General features: G+C 37.9%; 1 protein-coding gene across 2 annotated transcripts in view; it reads right to left on the reverse strand.

Moving 5' to 3' along the window:
* Positions 1–16,551, reverse strand: part of MLLT1 (MLLT1 super elongation complex subunit) — a 100,735-nt gene that overhangs the window by 71,083 nt on the left and 13,101 nt on the right. For both annotated transcript variants that reach the window (XM_069082868.1, XM_069082867.1), the window contains exon 3: positions 12,826–12,908. In XM_069082868.1, the coding sequence (XP_068938969.1) occupies positions 12,826–12,908 (83 nt within the window). The remainder of the gene's footprint in view (positions 1–12,825; positions 12,909–16,551) is intronic.

A 16,551-nucleotide genomic window follows, 5' to 3' on the forward strand; every position in this document is an offset into this window, starting at 1 on the left:
AAGTGTTTGCTCCTGCAGTAGTTTCTAGGGTTTTGTGGTCTCTTTGTTATGGTTGGTTATTTATATTAAACATTTTCAGGAAATCGTGCCATTGTTCTTTTATCCATTTCCCATTTTCTGCTTGTCACCATCTCACTTAAACAGGTCAAGCTGTAAGTGCCTCATTTCAACATCTTATCTTCTCATTTTTATTCTTCTAAGTTGCAATTTTTTTCTTTAATAAGTCAGTGATTTGGGAATGACCAAGTCAATAACCAGTTGTTTCCTGTCATAATAAAATTAATTGGTGCATGTGTTCACCAGAATTAACAATGTTTGAATTTTCTCAAGGAAAGGATTTGTTATACCTTGGTATAAGGCTTTTGAACAGCTTACAAGACTTTTGGCCTCTTTTGCTTCCTATTGCTAAACTGTACTGAAAACATTTTTTTGGTTAACCTTTCATATGCCCACCTCTGCAATGAACTCACTATTAATTATATATTGATTTCATTTGGAGAGTCCTATTAAGCTTGTCATAGATTCTCCATACTTACTCATCCTCTGCGACAAATGTTAATGCATAAGCTACAATTATATTTGTGGTAGTTTTTCTGCATATACTTATTAGAGAACAATACAAGAAGACTAAATGTCCCATGCAATATTTCTTGTTGCCACTGGACATATAAAAAATATCAATTCTGCTATGCCCTTTATTTGCCTTTCAAAGAACCTGTGAGCCATACTTCCATTAGGGTGCAACTTTCTTTTGTCTTCTTGTTACACATATTCTGAATATTAGCACAATATGGTTCAGTTCCTCCAGTAGTATGGCCATGCTTTGGTTACTGAACAAGAATATCACATTTAAAGTGTCAACTTGTTTAGAGAACGTCTAGAAATTGTGATTCTCAACACCTTCTGCTTTCTTTTCTACTACCACAGAAGTGAAAAGGGTACAAAACAGGACTAAAGAATACTTTGTAAGGGGTGGGTAGGTGGTGCAGTGAACAGAGCACTGGCCCTGGAGTCAGGAGGACCTGAGTTCAAATCCAGCCTCAGACACACACACACACACACACACACACACAAAACCTAGCCATGTGACCTTAGGCAAGTCACTTAACTCCAATTCCCCCCGCAAAAAAAAAAATACTTTATATATTTATTTGTTTCAATAACATAGGGTCAATTTCACACCAGGATGAAGCCTCTGATTTAGTCATGTGTTTCAAAAAAAACACCAGGATGCATTGTCATCCAAATAATTTGCTATTGCCTTCAAAGTTGTCACATGCTGGCAGGCCCAAGAAATAAGCATAATCTTAATGAAATTTATTCTACCACTGGAAATTGCTTTCAGAACCTAAGCTAAATGCTTTTCAATAGCCTTGATGGTAGAAAAGATTTATACTTTTGATAATGGATCTGATTTTTTGAAATGGCTAAAAAATTCAGAGTGCCGTCTGGTGAATAAAATGGATAAACATTATTTGGAGTCAATGAGCAATAGTCATTTTCCTTGTGGCCCTGAAGGCAATTTCCATGGAGGAGCTTCTAAAATATTCTGAGCAAAGGTACCACTGGAATAAAGGTTCATCCTTTGAGGTGATAATTTGATATTTGATCATTTGAATGTGTAAGTTCTGGAATATTCTGGTTAATAAGCAATTTTATTACTTTATACCCAAAACTTACATTTGGAGACCAATAATGCATTAGCTAAAAAATTCTTAGGAATAACTAGACTTAACCTGAATCTGAGATGGTAGTTCTTAGTTCAGGGTAATGTTTTTGTGTTCTCATAACATTTCAGATACTTTTTTAAATAAGAAGATTAAACATATTCTGCTTGATCCCAATCGATCTGATTTGACCCCAAAGGGCAGGACTAAGACCAATTATAGGGAGTTAGTTGTAGGAAAGAAATTATTTCAGTTCACTATAAGAAACAAAATTAACAATGCCTCAAAACAGAATGGAGCCTTAAAGAACAATCAATGCACATTCCATCATTTGTTACCTTCAGGACTAAATGAAGGTATATGAAAACAAGTTTCTATTTCTGGGCTATAGCTTGAAATATAGGAAGGATAGACTAGAGATGGAATATACCTAACAAAGACTGGTAAAAGTCTATTTGCTTAGCTAGTCTTGCAAATTTAACTACATTTAAAAAGGGAAAAGAAGAAATGGCATATGTTTATTCAATAAGTTAGATATCCTAGAAGGCAGCTATAAGGCAAGAATAGCAGTAAAGATGCTCAACAGAAAAAAATCCACAAAAGAAGGATTAACCATCTTTAATTAACCATTAACCTCATGATTTTAGAAGTCCATAATAAATGACAATATGGCAAAGAAACAAGTTCAACAAGAGAACCTAATTCTCAAATACAAGAAAATCTCCATTTGACTTCACTCTTCATTCTCCCACATATCTAATCAGTTGCCAAACCTTGCTTCTCCCTTCAAAACGTCTGTCATACCTGTTACCTTCTCTGCACTCATATGGTCACCACACACATTCGGACCCTTATATATCTCTTGACTGGACTATTACAATAGTTTCCTAACTGGTCTCCTGCTTCTAGCCTCTCCCCACTCCAAGTCATCCTTCTCACAGTTGCCAAATTAATACTTTGAAAACTTGAGACAGATGATATCCCCTTCTGCTCAAAAAGCTCCAGTGGCCTCCTAGAGCCTCTAGGACCACATCCAAACTCTTCTTTGGCACTTAAAACCTTCTGCCATCTGGTTTTGGCCCATTCTTCCAGCTTTGTGGCACGTTACTTTTCATGAACTCTATATTCCAGTCAAACTGGCCTCCTTGTTGTTCATCACATATGACATTCTCTTTCCCATCTTCATGCCTTTTCACAAGTCCCTGCATGCCTGGAATATACTTCCCTCTCCTCTCTGTCTTTAGAATCTCTAGTTTCCTTCAAAACTTAAATTACTCAGTGCCCTCCTGGAAATTTACTTTCTTTAACCCTTTAATGGTTTTTTTTTAATTTACATCATTTCAAAAAATATATAAAATGTATATTTTTAAAATGACTCATCTTAAATTTAATAATTTATTGTAAATTTGTGTTTTTTCCCTGCATTGAAATTTTGATGATGCAGCATTGCATCATGTAACCATATAGAATAGTACTGTACACAAGTCATTTCGTGCTCATATTCCTTCCAATGCATGCTGGATTTCCTGACAGTGAGCACAGAGGCTTGTCTGCCAAGAGCACAAGGGCTACTTTTCATATAAGGCCTTTCCTGATCTGTCCTACTAACATTCTGCAAAAATTGCAGTCAATTCTTGTCATTTGAGGTAGCTATACTCCATAAAGTCATTGTAAATACTCGGAAGAGAATGTCATAGAGATTTAGCAAAGCATTTAACACACTCTCTTATGGTACTTTGAGGGGGGAAAAAGTGAGCTACATGACAGTATAGTCAGCTGGATTTAAAGACAGTTAATAAATTAAATGACCTGACCAAAGAATTAAGGAATATCAAACCCTTGCTACTAGAAGAAATAAAGGGCTGGGTTCCTGTGAGCCTCTGGTCACATTTACTTTAATAACTTCTGGAGCAGTCTCACATGCAGAGAAGTAAACTTCCTCGTCCTTTTTCTGGATGCACTATATTGTTGACTGATTAATAGAACTCCCAGCCAACAGCACCAGCAGTCATACCTGAAGGAAGCACATATATTTTCTCCATAAGACACCTCACAGTCTTCTTATGCTTGGGAATACTAGACAGCACTTCAGCACTATGCTTGGGAGTCATTTTGAACATCTAAATAGCCAATAAAAAGCACAAAAATGGGAAAAATGTGGCACTAAGTAGACTGAGAAAAGAACACTTGTTTATAGTATAAGAGCTGAAACAAGAAGGTAGACTGTCATTTTGTTCAACCTCAGCTAGGAACATGCCTGGGAAAAGATTTTCTTGCATTCATAGTGCTTCCCTCCAATAGAATGTAAGTTCCTTGAGAACTGTAACTTTTTCATTTTTGCCTAGGCTGTTGCTTGGTACATAACAGGCGCTTAATATATGCTAGTGTTTTTATTAGTTGTCCTTATAAGTATCACTGATATTTGAGGGGATGGCCCCACAACAAGAATTCAGCACTGGAAGGATATACGTTTTTTGAAATGATCAAGGTAAAAAGGAAGCTTTGTAAAGGGCTGGAGGGATAATAGTGGACTAATGCTGTTTAATAAGAAGACAGAAAGAAGTTGGCTTTTTTTGGGTATTCAATGATTTACTGTACTAAATGTCACAAAGAACTAGAATAAAATGATACACTTAAAGCATGTGAGTAAATTCAGAAACTAGTGGGGTAAATCTGGATATAGAGAACATTTAGTGGGAGATCAACAGAGGCAGAAATAGAAGCAATAATGTCAGTATACAGCAAAACACCTGAACAGAAAGGAAAAAAAAAACAGAGGTGGCATGAGAGAAACAGGTAATAAGATAGCACATAGGCAAGATATAGAAGTAATGTGACTTCAATTATTTGGATATCTGCCCAAAGGAAAGTTATCAAGGAAAGCTAAGAGTAACCAAAACAGGTTTGGTTAAGCTTCCCTGGGAAAAACAAGGACATCACAGAAGAGATAAGGCTGTTGTCTGAGGAGGAGAGAGAAAAAGAAATCTTGGAAGTGGAAAAGACAGAACAAAAATGGCAAATAAAGATCTGATACCTAAGATAAATAAGGTGGTAGTAAGACAACACCTGTCTGTCCTTGATGAATGCAAGTCACTAGAGCCTAGTAAATTAGATCCCAGAGTACACTGAGGCAATCAATGAAAGACCATGGAGAACACAGAAGTTTGGAAAAGGCCAAGTGTCCCAGTTTTTAAAAAGGAAAAGACTTTGGAACCAATGGCCCAATGCACTTGACTTCACTTCCTTACAACACTCTGGAATGTATTGTTCAAGGGATAATTAATGAACATCTAGAAATGGAAGTAGTGCCAGCTTAGTTTCATTAAGAACAGGGCATGGGGCAGCTAGGTGGTACAGTGAATACAACACCGGCCCTGGAGTCAGGAGGACCTTAGTTCAAATCTGGCCTCAGACACTTAACACTTACTAGCAGTGTGACCTCGGTCAAGTCAATTAACCCCAATTGCCCTGCCTTCCCCCCTCCAAAAAGCAAAACAAACAAACAAACAAAACAACAGGGCATGTCTTAAATCTACTTCCTTTGACAAGGTTACTAAACTGTAGAATTGAGGAGAATGCCAAAGTTATAGAGATTTAGCAAAGCATTTAACACAATCTCTTATGGCACTTTGAAGGGGAAAAAAAGTGAGCTACATGCTAGTACAGTTAGCTGGATTTAAAAATAGTTAAATGACATAACCCAAAGAATCATTACTGAATTTACATCAATTTGGAAGGTCTCACTGGAATACCTTAGATACCTATGCTTAGCTTTGTGATGTTTTTAAGATTATCAATAATATGTTTATTAAATCTGCAGATGACACAAGGCAGCTAAATAGGAGAGAGCACTGTCATGAATACCCACAGAACAGACAGTTTATACCAGTACCAGAGTGGTCGACAGTATCAAATGCTGTAGAGAGGTCAGGAAAGATGAGAACTGAGGAAAGAGCTGGACTCAGCTATTAAGCGATCACTAGTAAACTTGGAAAAAGCAGTTTCAATTTAGTAATAAGGTCAAAATTCAGAATGCAAATGGGTCCTAAGGGAAAGAAGAGAAAGTAGAAGCAGCTTTTTTAGGTGCTTGGCTGAAAAAAAGGAGGAGCAATACAGGACAACAGCATGTGAGCATAGTAGGGTCAAGTGAAGATTTTTTTAAAGGGTGGAATAGATCTGGGCACATTTTTAGGTCTAAGAGGCCAGAGATTTCAAATGGGAATGAACAAGATTCAGGGCACAAGTTACCAGAGGAGGACAGGAGCTAACATCGGCAAGAAAGGCCACCCCTTCATCAGAGACTGGAGCAAAGTAGTAGAGCAGAAAGAATGTCAATGGGTTTTGAGATGCAAAACAGGAAATAAAAAGAAACTTAAAGTGGATAGCCTCTTTTTCAGTAAAGTATAAAGTAAGTAAGGTCTAGCACTGAAAAGAAAGAAAGGGAAAGGTGTAGGAGATTTAAAAGAGAAGTAAAGTTTTGCAACAACTGTGGGAAGTGAGACTTATCTTTCTATACTGAGGGCTCATTTGAAAATAAGTAAGAAATCTGTCACAGAACCAATTTCTTAGCTGCATTCAGCAACACACTGAGGATGAGCAAAGAAACAACTGATAATCCAGAGTTAGAATGGAGTCATGAGTGCTCAGAGGACAAACAAGAAACTAAAGCCCAACAGGGGAAGAGTGGACAGACATCAGTCTGACTGAAAAAGACCTGAGCATCTTGGCACACTGCTGGCTCAATGGATCAAGAGCATAACAGGTCAGTCAAAAAGCTTATGATGCATTAAGAAGAGGGGCACTGTCCAGGACCAGGGAGACAGTTCTGTTGTACTCCTGCCTGGTCATGTCAAATCCGAGGTAGAGAGTTCAATTATGAGTACATTTTAGGAAATACACTAAAAAGCTGCAGAGTATATAATAATATATTATACTGGAATCATGATGCCATAGAATGTTGTGCTAAAGGAATATTAAACATGGAGAAGGGAAGATTTAAGAGGCATGTGACAGTAGTCTCCAAGGATCTGAAGGGTTATGACTCTGAAGAGGGATTAGACTTGTTTTGCTTTGCCCCCAAAAGGCACAACAAGGTGTAACACCTTGACATTATAGAAAGGCAGATTTAGGCTTGACAAAGATAAACTTCCTAACAATTAGAGTTATCCCAAACAAAAACAGGATACTGATGGACAGTTGGTTCCCCTAAAATGCAGGTCTTAAAGCAAAAGCTGAATGATTACAAGTCATTTACCATGATAGAGAGGGGATTCTTATATAGGAATGGGCTGACTATGGTCTCCATGGCACCTTCTATCTTGGATTCTAAGATTCAAAATGGAGATTTCATAGATGCCCAGGTGGGGCTGGACTAGATACGGTCTCCAACGCTCTAGGATTCTATGCTATTGAGGGAATTTCTTGTTTTTGGTAAGGAGTGGAATTCAAGATTCTAGAGGCAGTATGGCACAGCAGATAAAGGGCAGACTTGGAGCTACCCGTGTTTCCCCGACAATAAGACCTATCCCGAAAATAAGCCCTCCCCTTACTGTGCAAGATTCCTCTAAAATAAGCCCTCCCCCGAAAATAAGCCCTATTGAGATTGCTACTGTAGTGAAGGTGATCCCCTGCGCTACACGCTACATTATGGTACCCTCTGTATGCACCGCCCCCCCCGTCCACGCTCCGAGCTGCATCCAATCAGAGCTGCAGCAATGAGCGCGTCATCCTGTTCTTCCCCAGTGATTTGCTTATTGAATAAAGGTACATTTTTTTGTTCACATTTACCTGTTTATTAAAATTGCTGTCAATGTTCATTAAAATAAGCCCTCCCCTGAAAATAAGCCCTCTGGTGGTTTTCTGTCCAAAAAAAATTAATAAGACAGTGTCTTATTATCGGGGAAACACGGTAGGAAGATGTGGTTTCAAAGACCACCTCAGATACTTAGTAGCTGTTCAACTCAGGTCAATTACTTGACCTCTCTGTCTCAATTTCCTCATCTGTAAGCACCTATTCTATTTTATCTATTTTCAAATGGGCCCTCCCAATAGCAAGGCAAGTCTCCTTTCCCACAGGAGTTGTTGCAAAACTTTACTTCTGTTTAAATCTCCTACATATACTAGGCCCTGTCTCTCTTCTCAGCAAACAACCTCATAATTTACTGAAAAAATAAGAGGTGATCCACCACGAATTTCTTTTTCTTCCCTGCTCCATATCTTAAAACCCTTTATTCCTCATCATTAAGCATGTGTCAGGCACTGTGCTAAGCATTTTACAAACATTATCTCATGTGATCTGACTGACAATCCTGGGAGTTAAAGGTGCTATTACTACTCCCATTTTACAGTTAGGAGAACTGTGGAAAACTGAGATTAAGTGACTTGCCCAGGGTCATATAGCTAGTAAGTGTCTGAGGACAGATTTAAACTCAGATCTTCCTGACTCCAGGTCAACCTGGATAGCTCCCTCTATCTCTATGGGGATAACACCTACCACATTGGGTTGTTGTAAGGATCAAATGAGATCATATATTTAACTGTTTTATGAAACATAAAAGTACAAAAACAGGAAAAATGTATACAACAACATAAATGGAAACAACAAAAAGAAACTAAACATTATAATGACGAAATTTGTTCCCAGGGAAGAAATGAGAAACTGTATCCTCTCTTCCTTTGCAGAGAAAGACTACTATTGCATATACTAAGACAGTTGATGTGTTCAGTTTTGCTAAACTGCTTTCTACCCTTTCATTTTTATTCTCTGTTATAAGACACAGCTCTCTGAATAGGAGATGAGAGATGCATTTGGAAATTTTTAAAAGTTATCTTGCATGATGGTATATCTACACATTCTTCTAAGTCTACACCTATAATTTCCATGTAAGGAGCTCCTTGGGAGGTGAGGGGGGAAATAAGCATTAGTATATTAGTGCCTACTATGTGACAGACACTGTGCTAAGCACTTTATAAATATTATCTCATTTGGTCCTCATAACAACCCTGAGAGATAGGTGAAGAAATTCCTTCTATCAATGTAGATGAGCAACTCTTCTACAACTTACATACATAGTCTGGGGCACTGAGAAATTGAATGACTTGCCTAAGACCACAAAGCCTATGTAAGTCAAGAAGTGATACCTAAACCCAGATAAATTCAGGTCAGCCCTCTTACCTACTACACCAGGCTGCCTCTCTGACTTTGTATACTTTCTTTACTAATCTGTATAATTTGGGGTTAGAGCAGATAACCTCAAAGGTCTAGCATCTTCAATCTATGAGATATCTCCTCCACAACAGAATAAAGGATCAAAGGCAAGGATGATTTCTTTCTTGTCTTTATAGACCCACTGCCAAATACAAGGCATAGCACACAGTAGACAACTGATAAATGTTTGTTGAATTCAAACGAATAGTTGTATGGTCACATCTTAACTCCCTACTCCACAAGGACAGAAATGTCTTAGTTCAACTTTGTACTTCCCCCTGTATACAGTATTATTATACTTATTAATGTTTTATAATTTTCAAAATATCACATCCTTAATGCTATGTGAAAAAGGTGATGGTGAAGGAAAACCAACAAACCAAGATTCCTAATATGTGGCTAAAAGTCAAGTAAAAAGAATCCTTTAAGCCACTTGTCATGAAAAAAATCCAAACAGGAATTTGAAAATGGGTCCAGACAAGTTCTGACTTCAAACAGCTCCAGCCTGGAATTTGGGCCATCAATTGAGACTTTCTGCTTCTCTTCCAGAAACACAGTTGGCCATTAGGAGCAGCCCTCCAAAAGCAGGATAAAACACTTACTATAATAAATGCATACCTTCAAAATCCTCTGGGACTCACAATTAAGTCTGAATATTCCATACTGTGCAGCTGGGAGAGCTGAAAAAAATGCTCAATGATGCTTCTGGTATTTTAAAAGGCACAGGCCTAGAGTTCCATGTCAAATTAAAGCCTTTGGGAATTCAAATGAACAAAGATTTGTTGCTGTTTAGTCATTTTTCAGTTGTGTCCAACTCTGTGACCTCATTTAGGGTTTTCTTGGCAAAGATACTAGAGTGGTTTGACATTTTCTTCTCCAGCTCATTTTACAGATGAGAAAAACAGGGTTAAGTGACTTGCCCAGGTTTAAACAGCTACTAAGTGTCTGAGGCAGGATTTGAACTCAGGAAGAAGAGTCTTCTTGACTCTAGACCTGGTACTCTATGCACTGCACCTCCTAGTTGCCTCAATAAAGATTTACTATGCAACTATTATATGTACTGTACTAGACACTAGGAAGATAAGTTTTGCTAAGCTATCATCCCTCATCCCTGCTCTCCTTCAGTCTTCTCTGGGGTATAAAGGCACCTAAGAAAGATAACTATAATAGCTAAAATAACTTCCATTTAATATGTTAAAGTCCAAAAGGACTGGTATCTCACTTAGAAATATTAAATTCAAAAAGCACGTATTAAGTGCTTACTGTATACATATTACACTGTGCTAGGCATTGATGAGAGCTTGACTTCAGGGAGCTCAATTGTTCAACATAGGCAGCCTCCAATTTTCTTCACTAAGCGACAAATATTTCATCTCACAAAAACTTTCAACTACTTAGCCAACGACTTCTGCCAATGACATCAAACATGTACAAAAGTAGATACACAACAGTAAGCAATCTGTTTCACAATCTGCTTTTCTGCATAATTTCTACATGACCACTAGTACCAGGTATTCTCTCTAACGGTAAATCAAGAGTTAAGAAACAGTTAGGTACTCAGAGTACACACGTAGGAGGATTCCAAATCAGGCTGGGGCTCAAATGAAGACATAACAAAGAGATGGAAATATTTCTAGTGACCACTCAGTAGGAACTGATCCTCATAGTTGCAAATTAAGAATCTGGTTCCCAATTTCAAAAACCTTCAAAAATAAGGCTTGGTAGTCATCAGAGCCTGGCTTTTTGGTTTCCAAATGAAACTTACGTGACTCTCTTTTCTATCATGTTCAAAGTGACAACATGAGATAGTCTATCAACCAACAAATCTAGTCTGTTAAATGCTGTGATTTCTAACTAAGAAGATAAACAGGGACAAACATTTAGCTCTGACAAATATTCTGAAAGTCAGATCACTCATAAAGCAACAGGCAAAGTAGAGAAATCTTTCTGTCATAACTCACACTTTAATCATGAAAACTATATCCCATATCCCTCTAAATGTAATCGTTCCACATTTTCTGATATTCATGTGCAGTACCCCTGCCCAGAGGAAGAAGATGCTACTCTAGTTGGAAATTCCAGCAAATCATGGAAAGAGAAGTATAGGGTGGTAACAAGCTTGCAGACTTCTTAGGCAAGACTGAGACAGACTGGTAGAACTTGCAGATTCCTGCCTCAGCATGCCATCCAACACCATAAACTAACATATTTACAGAGCAATATTAGTTCCAAAATAAAATCTTGGCTGGAGAGGTAGAAGGAAGAAGACAAAAATCTATCAAGTACCCACTATGTGCCAGGAACGTGCTGAGCTACAAATATTATCTCATTTGATCATCAAGACAACTCCAGCCGGCAGGTGCTATTCCTACTCTAACTTTACAGTCAAAGAAACTGAGGCAGACAGAAGTAAAGTTAACTTGCCCAGGGTTACACAGTCAATAAGTGCCTAAGATCAAATCTGAACATGGAGCTTCCTGACCTCCAGGTCCAGTTTTCTATCCACTGTGCCACCTGGCTGACAGTAAAGAGATCACTGAGAAACAAAAATCCAAATCTAATAATTAACAAAACTAAAAAAAACCTAGTCAACATGACTTAAATCAGTTCCTTCACGTAAAATAAACTTAATTCAAAGATAGTCACATTTTATTTTACCTGGGCAAACATTGTCCCTACCTCCAAATAACAAGAAACAATGCCATTCCCTGGGTACAAATGCATCTCTCCTGTTCCCCATCTAACTAACACTAAACAATATGTTTTAAGGAAAAAAAACTGAATAATGCCCGTAAAGAACACTATTGGGTCCAACCCTTTCTAGAACACCAATGAATGAATCCTATCCTATGAATGAAAGAGAAAGAATGCTATCCACCCCCTGACTACTAGATGATAAGAATAAATAGGCCAACTGAGACGTTTTTAACACACTGAAACTAGGAATTTGTTTTGCTTATCTATGCATTTTCGTTATAAAAGTCTTGTTTTTGTTTTCAATTGGGGACACTGGTAGGGAGAGAAAATACATACCTGTTAATTGAAAAAAAATTGAATAACTAAAAAAAGAATACCTTTCTGGCTAGCTAGAAAGAACTCTTTCAACCAGGAATGATATGTCCAAGTCTGAGTGAATATTAATTTCAGAAACCATTTCATTGTTTTGTTACATATGGGAACTGATACTGCTCAATGATTTAATCCATAATAGTGACCAAGCCCATTTCCTACCAAAATGGACATGAGCCTTTTCTAAACTCTTAAAAAGTGACAATATGAACCTGGCCAGGTTCCCACAAAGGTCCTGAAAGCAGGTGTTCTAAGATAGAATAGATGCCTGCAAAAATAGCACACAACTTCTGCTCAGGTCAACCTCCAGCTGAATGAAATACCTGAGCTCTCTTCTCAAAAGTTCATTAATATAAAAATTTTGAGTTCACTCATCCCAACATAGTCACTATAGAAAATTGCATAAATGACCAAGACATCAAGAAACTCTCTACTCTTCACCAAACACTAACAGTCAAGTCCTTCACCAAGGCTTTCTTGTGGCATGGAGGTGATCCTGGGTTCCCTCTGGTACTGCCACTGGAGCTCAAACTTCAGAAAACCCTATCAAAACCAAAAAGCAAACATACACAGGACAGGTAATAAGCTGTGTGCTCTGTCATCTGAGCTCAGACTTAAGATCAAAGAAGCTTCACACCCAAGATTGACCACTGACCAGTAGGAGTATGTTTAGGGTACAGCAATTCAGAAAGACACACCTACCATGGTATGGAACAAGGAGTTGTGCCACTGAGGGAATACCCAAATGATCAGACTTGGGGCTGAGTTCTATTTATGAGAGGAAACTAAAGTCAAGCCTCTTCAAAGTCATGAAACTCAAGGTAATTCCAACCCCCCACCTAGACTAGGAAGAAACAAAGTCAACGGCAGCAAACTCTTTACCTTGTTCTTGAAGTGAACTTCAATGGGCATGATGAAACCCGCGTAGCCAGACTCCTCCACTTTGTAAGGGGGCTCTTTGCACACTGGGGAGGAAGAATTGGAAAAGGTTAAATTCCCAGCAATAACTACCTCAGTAGTATCAGCTTTATTTACCAAGCAACCTTAGTCACTGTCTGCTGGCTCAATAATTAGCTGCCTTTTCAATGATAAAGAGTTTTGGGTGGCAGGGCTTTCATGTAGAAATATCAAATTCCACTTAACCCTCTATATGTCATGCCCTAAAACACCAGGTATCTGTGAAGGGTAAAGTTATGAGAGTCTAAAAGGGGTAAAAATAAACAGTAGAAAAACAACTTAGCAGAATCACAAGAACAGAAATGTTAAAGTTGTAAGGATACTTAGAAATCATCTGGTCCACATCTGGTTTTTAACCTGGGTTCTGTGAACTTCTTATAATAATAGTATTTCAATATAACTGGTTTCCTTTCTAATCTTAATGTATTTTACATACAATACATTTGAAAACATTATTTTGAGAAGGGGCCCATAGACTTTCTCAGAGACTGTCAAAGGGGTCCATGATACAAAAAGGGCTCAGAACTCCTGCTCTAGTCCAATATTTTCCTCTTAAATATAGGGAAGCAGAGGTCCAGGGAGAAGAAGGTACTCGGCCAAAGTCATGGAGTCAGGCCAAAGTGAAGAAATGCAAGTCTCCTGTCCTTCTAGCCCTACTTGGGCCAATGGCCCATTTCACTACACCATGCAAATTTTCTTTTTGGCATGAAGTACTCCTATGAAAAGCTCTCACTTCAAGACTTCCAACATATGGTGGAGTTGAGAACTGATCCAACCAGAGCAAGTTGGAACTATGCCCAAAGGGCTACAAAATTATACATACCCTTTAATGTAACAATACCACTACTAGGTCTGTATCCCAAAGACATTAAAAAAAAAAAAGGGAAAAGACCTATATATACAAAAATATTTATAGCAGCTCTTTTTATAGAGGCAAAGAAGTGAAAATAGAGGGGATGCTCATTAATTGGGATGAATAAATTGTGTTATGTGATTGTAATGAAATATCAGTGTGCTATAAGAAATGATAAACCATCTGATTTCAGAAAAACTTGGAAAGACTTACATGAACTGATACAAAGTGAATTGAGCAGAACCAGGAGAATATTATACACTGTTAACACTGTACTATGATCAACTAAGAATGACTTAGCTATTCTCAGCAATAATGATCCAAGACAATTCCAAATGACCCATAATGAAAAATGCTATCTTGCCCCCAGACAAAGAACTAATGGAGTCTGAATGCAGATTGAAGCATTCTAGTTTTTATTTTGAGTAATTTTTTCATGGAGTTTTTTTTTCTTTTGGGTCTGTGTCTTCTTTCACAATGTGACTAACAGTAATATATTTTGCATGACTGAACATGTATAACCTATATCAAATTGCTTACCATCTCAGGGAGGGAGAGAGAAAATTTGAAACTCAAAATTTTTTAAAAGGGAATGCTAAAAATTGTCTTTACATGTAACTAGGTAAAAAAAATTAATTTTTTTCCTCAAAAAAAAACAAAACAAAACAAAACAAAACTCCCAACATGAAGCCTTTCCCAGTTCTTCCCCTGGCTACTGGTTCCCCCCTCCCAAAACTACTCTGCATTCATTTTCCATGTTATATTATGTGATAACACACACATATGTATCCATAAACATCTATTTTCTCCATTAGAATGTAAGCTCCTCAAGAGAAGGGACTGTTTCATTTTTGTCTTTGTATCCCTAGTGCTTTAGTACAGCACCTTGAACATAGTAGGTGCTTAAAAAAATGCTTGCTGGTTGACTGACTTCTCTGTTAAGTTAAAATTCATTCTAACCCTGTGAAATCCATAAATGAGGCCAAGTTTTGTCCATTGCTCTATTTAAGGTAATTCCTAGAGAAGGCAGTTAAGATGTTAAGTAAGTTAAGATGAATGCTGGGTTTGGAACCTGAGGGCGATCTATTGCAATTCCCCCAGATTACGATACTAACTAGGCTATGTCATCCTGACCAAGTCATGTCACTTCATGGTGTCTCAGTTTCTGCATCTCAAAAATGAGAGTAAAAATGCCTGTACTATGTACATACATCACAGGACTATCATGGGGAGCTGCAGTGAGAGAATATAAAATGTTTGATAAACCATTAAAAAAAACTCACTGAGCTATTTTCATCATCTCTATAAAAAAAAGGACAAAGCTGAAGGACCAGAGGGTTTCCTCCTACAAAGTCCCATTGGTTCTTCTAAATGATCACCTTGGATATCATGCAATCACATAAGACAGCTGTGGCAGATGGGAAACATTCATGACTAAGAGAGTAGGGCAACTTAAAGGATTTAGAGCTAGAAGAGCCCATAGAGGTTATCCAAGTTCAACCCCCTCATTTTTACAAAGAACTGAGACCTAGAAGAGGCTAAGTGGCTCAAGTCATATAGCTGAGGCAGGATTTGAACCCAGGTTTACCTGACTCTGACTCCAGGGTCATAATTTACAATATGTTGTTTCTTGAGGAAAGCAATACACTGCTAAAAAGGCTAACTCTCAAGGCCACAGCTGTGCTTAACTGTGCTCCTGACTTCTCCAGAAACTAAAAGAACTAAGGCTGAGATGGTCAATTTCCCTAAAAACCTGGAAGCTTTGCTAAACCAGTCAGTGGAGTAGGTTTTTGGTAGGAGCAGTGAAGAGCCTCACTGAGCACTAAATTTTAGTGCTCAGTTATCCTATATATATAAGTAGCAACATGAAATGAAAATAAGGTCAAAAGCTACTGAATCTGAGGTCTTAGAATAGTTCCTAAATGACCTCCTCAGTTCCACCTCCTTTTTCACCTCCTCTCTGTAATAAACCATTTCTGATCAATGTATTCATTATACCTGCCATGGAAGCTATTGACACAATCGGCTTCAAGACCATTAATTATTATATATAAAAACTGAACTGGTACAACAGTTCTCACACAAGCTTTCTTGGAGATTAAAGTTTACTCTAAATTAATCATTGAGTTATTCAACTGTTTTCCTTTACTACTTACCATAACAGTTAAAATCTCTAGAGAATGTTAAATTTTATAAACTATTTTCCTTACCATAACCCTTTAAGGTAGGCAAGATACCACTGCCCCCATCTACAGAAGAGGGACCTGAAACTGGCTATCTAAGCAATGTTACAAAACAAAGTAAGCACAACCTGAAGCCAACTTTCCTGACTCTAATGTCAGTGCTTTTTCTATTAGGCCACCCTTACTTTTTCTAAGATGGGAGGAGGGTAAGACAGAGCAAAAATGAATCCTTACCACATTAAACTACCAGACACCATAAAATCAAAAAGCAGACAATGAAGAGCTAGATGCTATAAAACCTAAAGAAGTCTTAAATGGCTTATAACTAGTTAATAGCACCTCAAAGGACACAAGAGTGTCCATTAAAATCACAAAGCAGGCAATGGCTTCACTTCTGGATATAATCATGAAAGGTTTCCAGTAACAGCCTTGACTCAGCCTCACTTTGATGAAATCCACAGCAGTTTACTAAACATTACCAATGCCACACTGCTTCAGAAGGGGAGAGACCCTGTCTTCCGATTCACTAGCATCCCCCCATCTTATCCATCAAAATGTTCTATACACTGCAAGATCATCGAACTAGGGGAAATTAAATCCCTTCTCAACATCCTT

Source organism: Petaurus breviceps, unplaced genomic scaffold, assembly GCF_028583685.1.
Source record: "Petaurus breviceps papuanus isolate PSGF00001 unplaced genomic scaffold, PetGlider_PUasm1.0 172, whole genome shotgun sequence".
In the NCBI taxonomy this organism is placed as follows: Eukaryota; Metazoa; Chordata; class Mammalia; order Diprotodontia; family Petauridae; genus Petaurus; species Petaurus breviceps.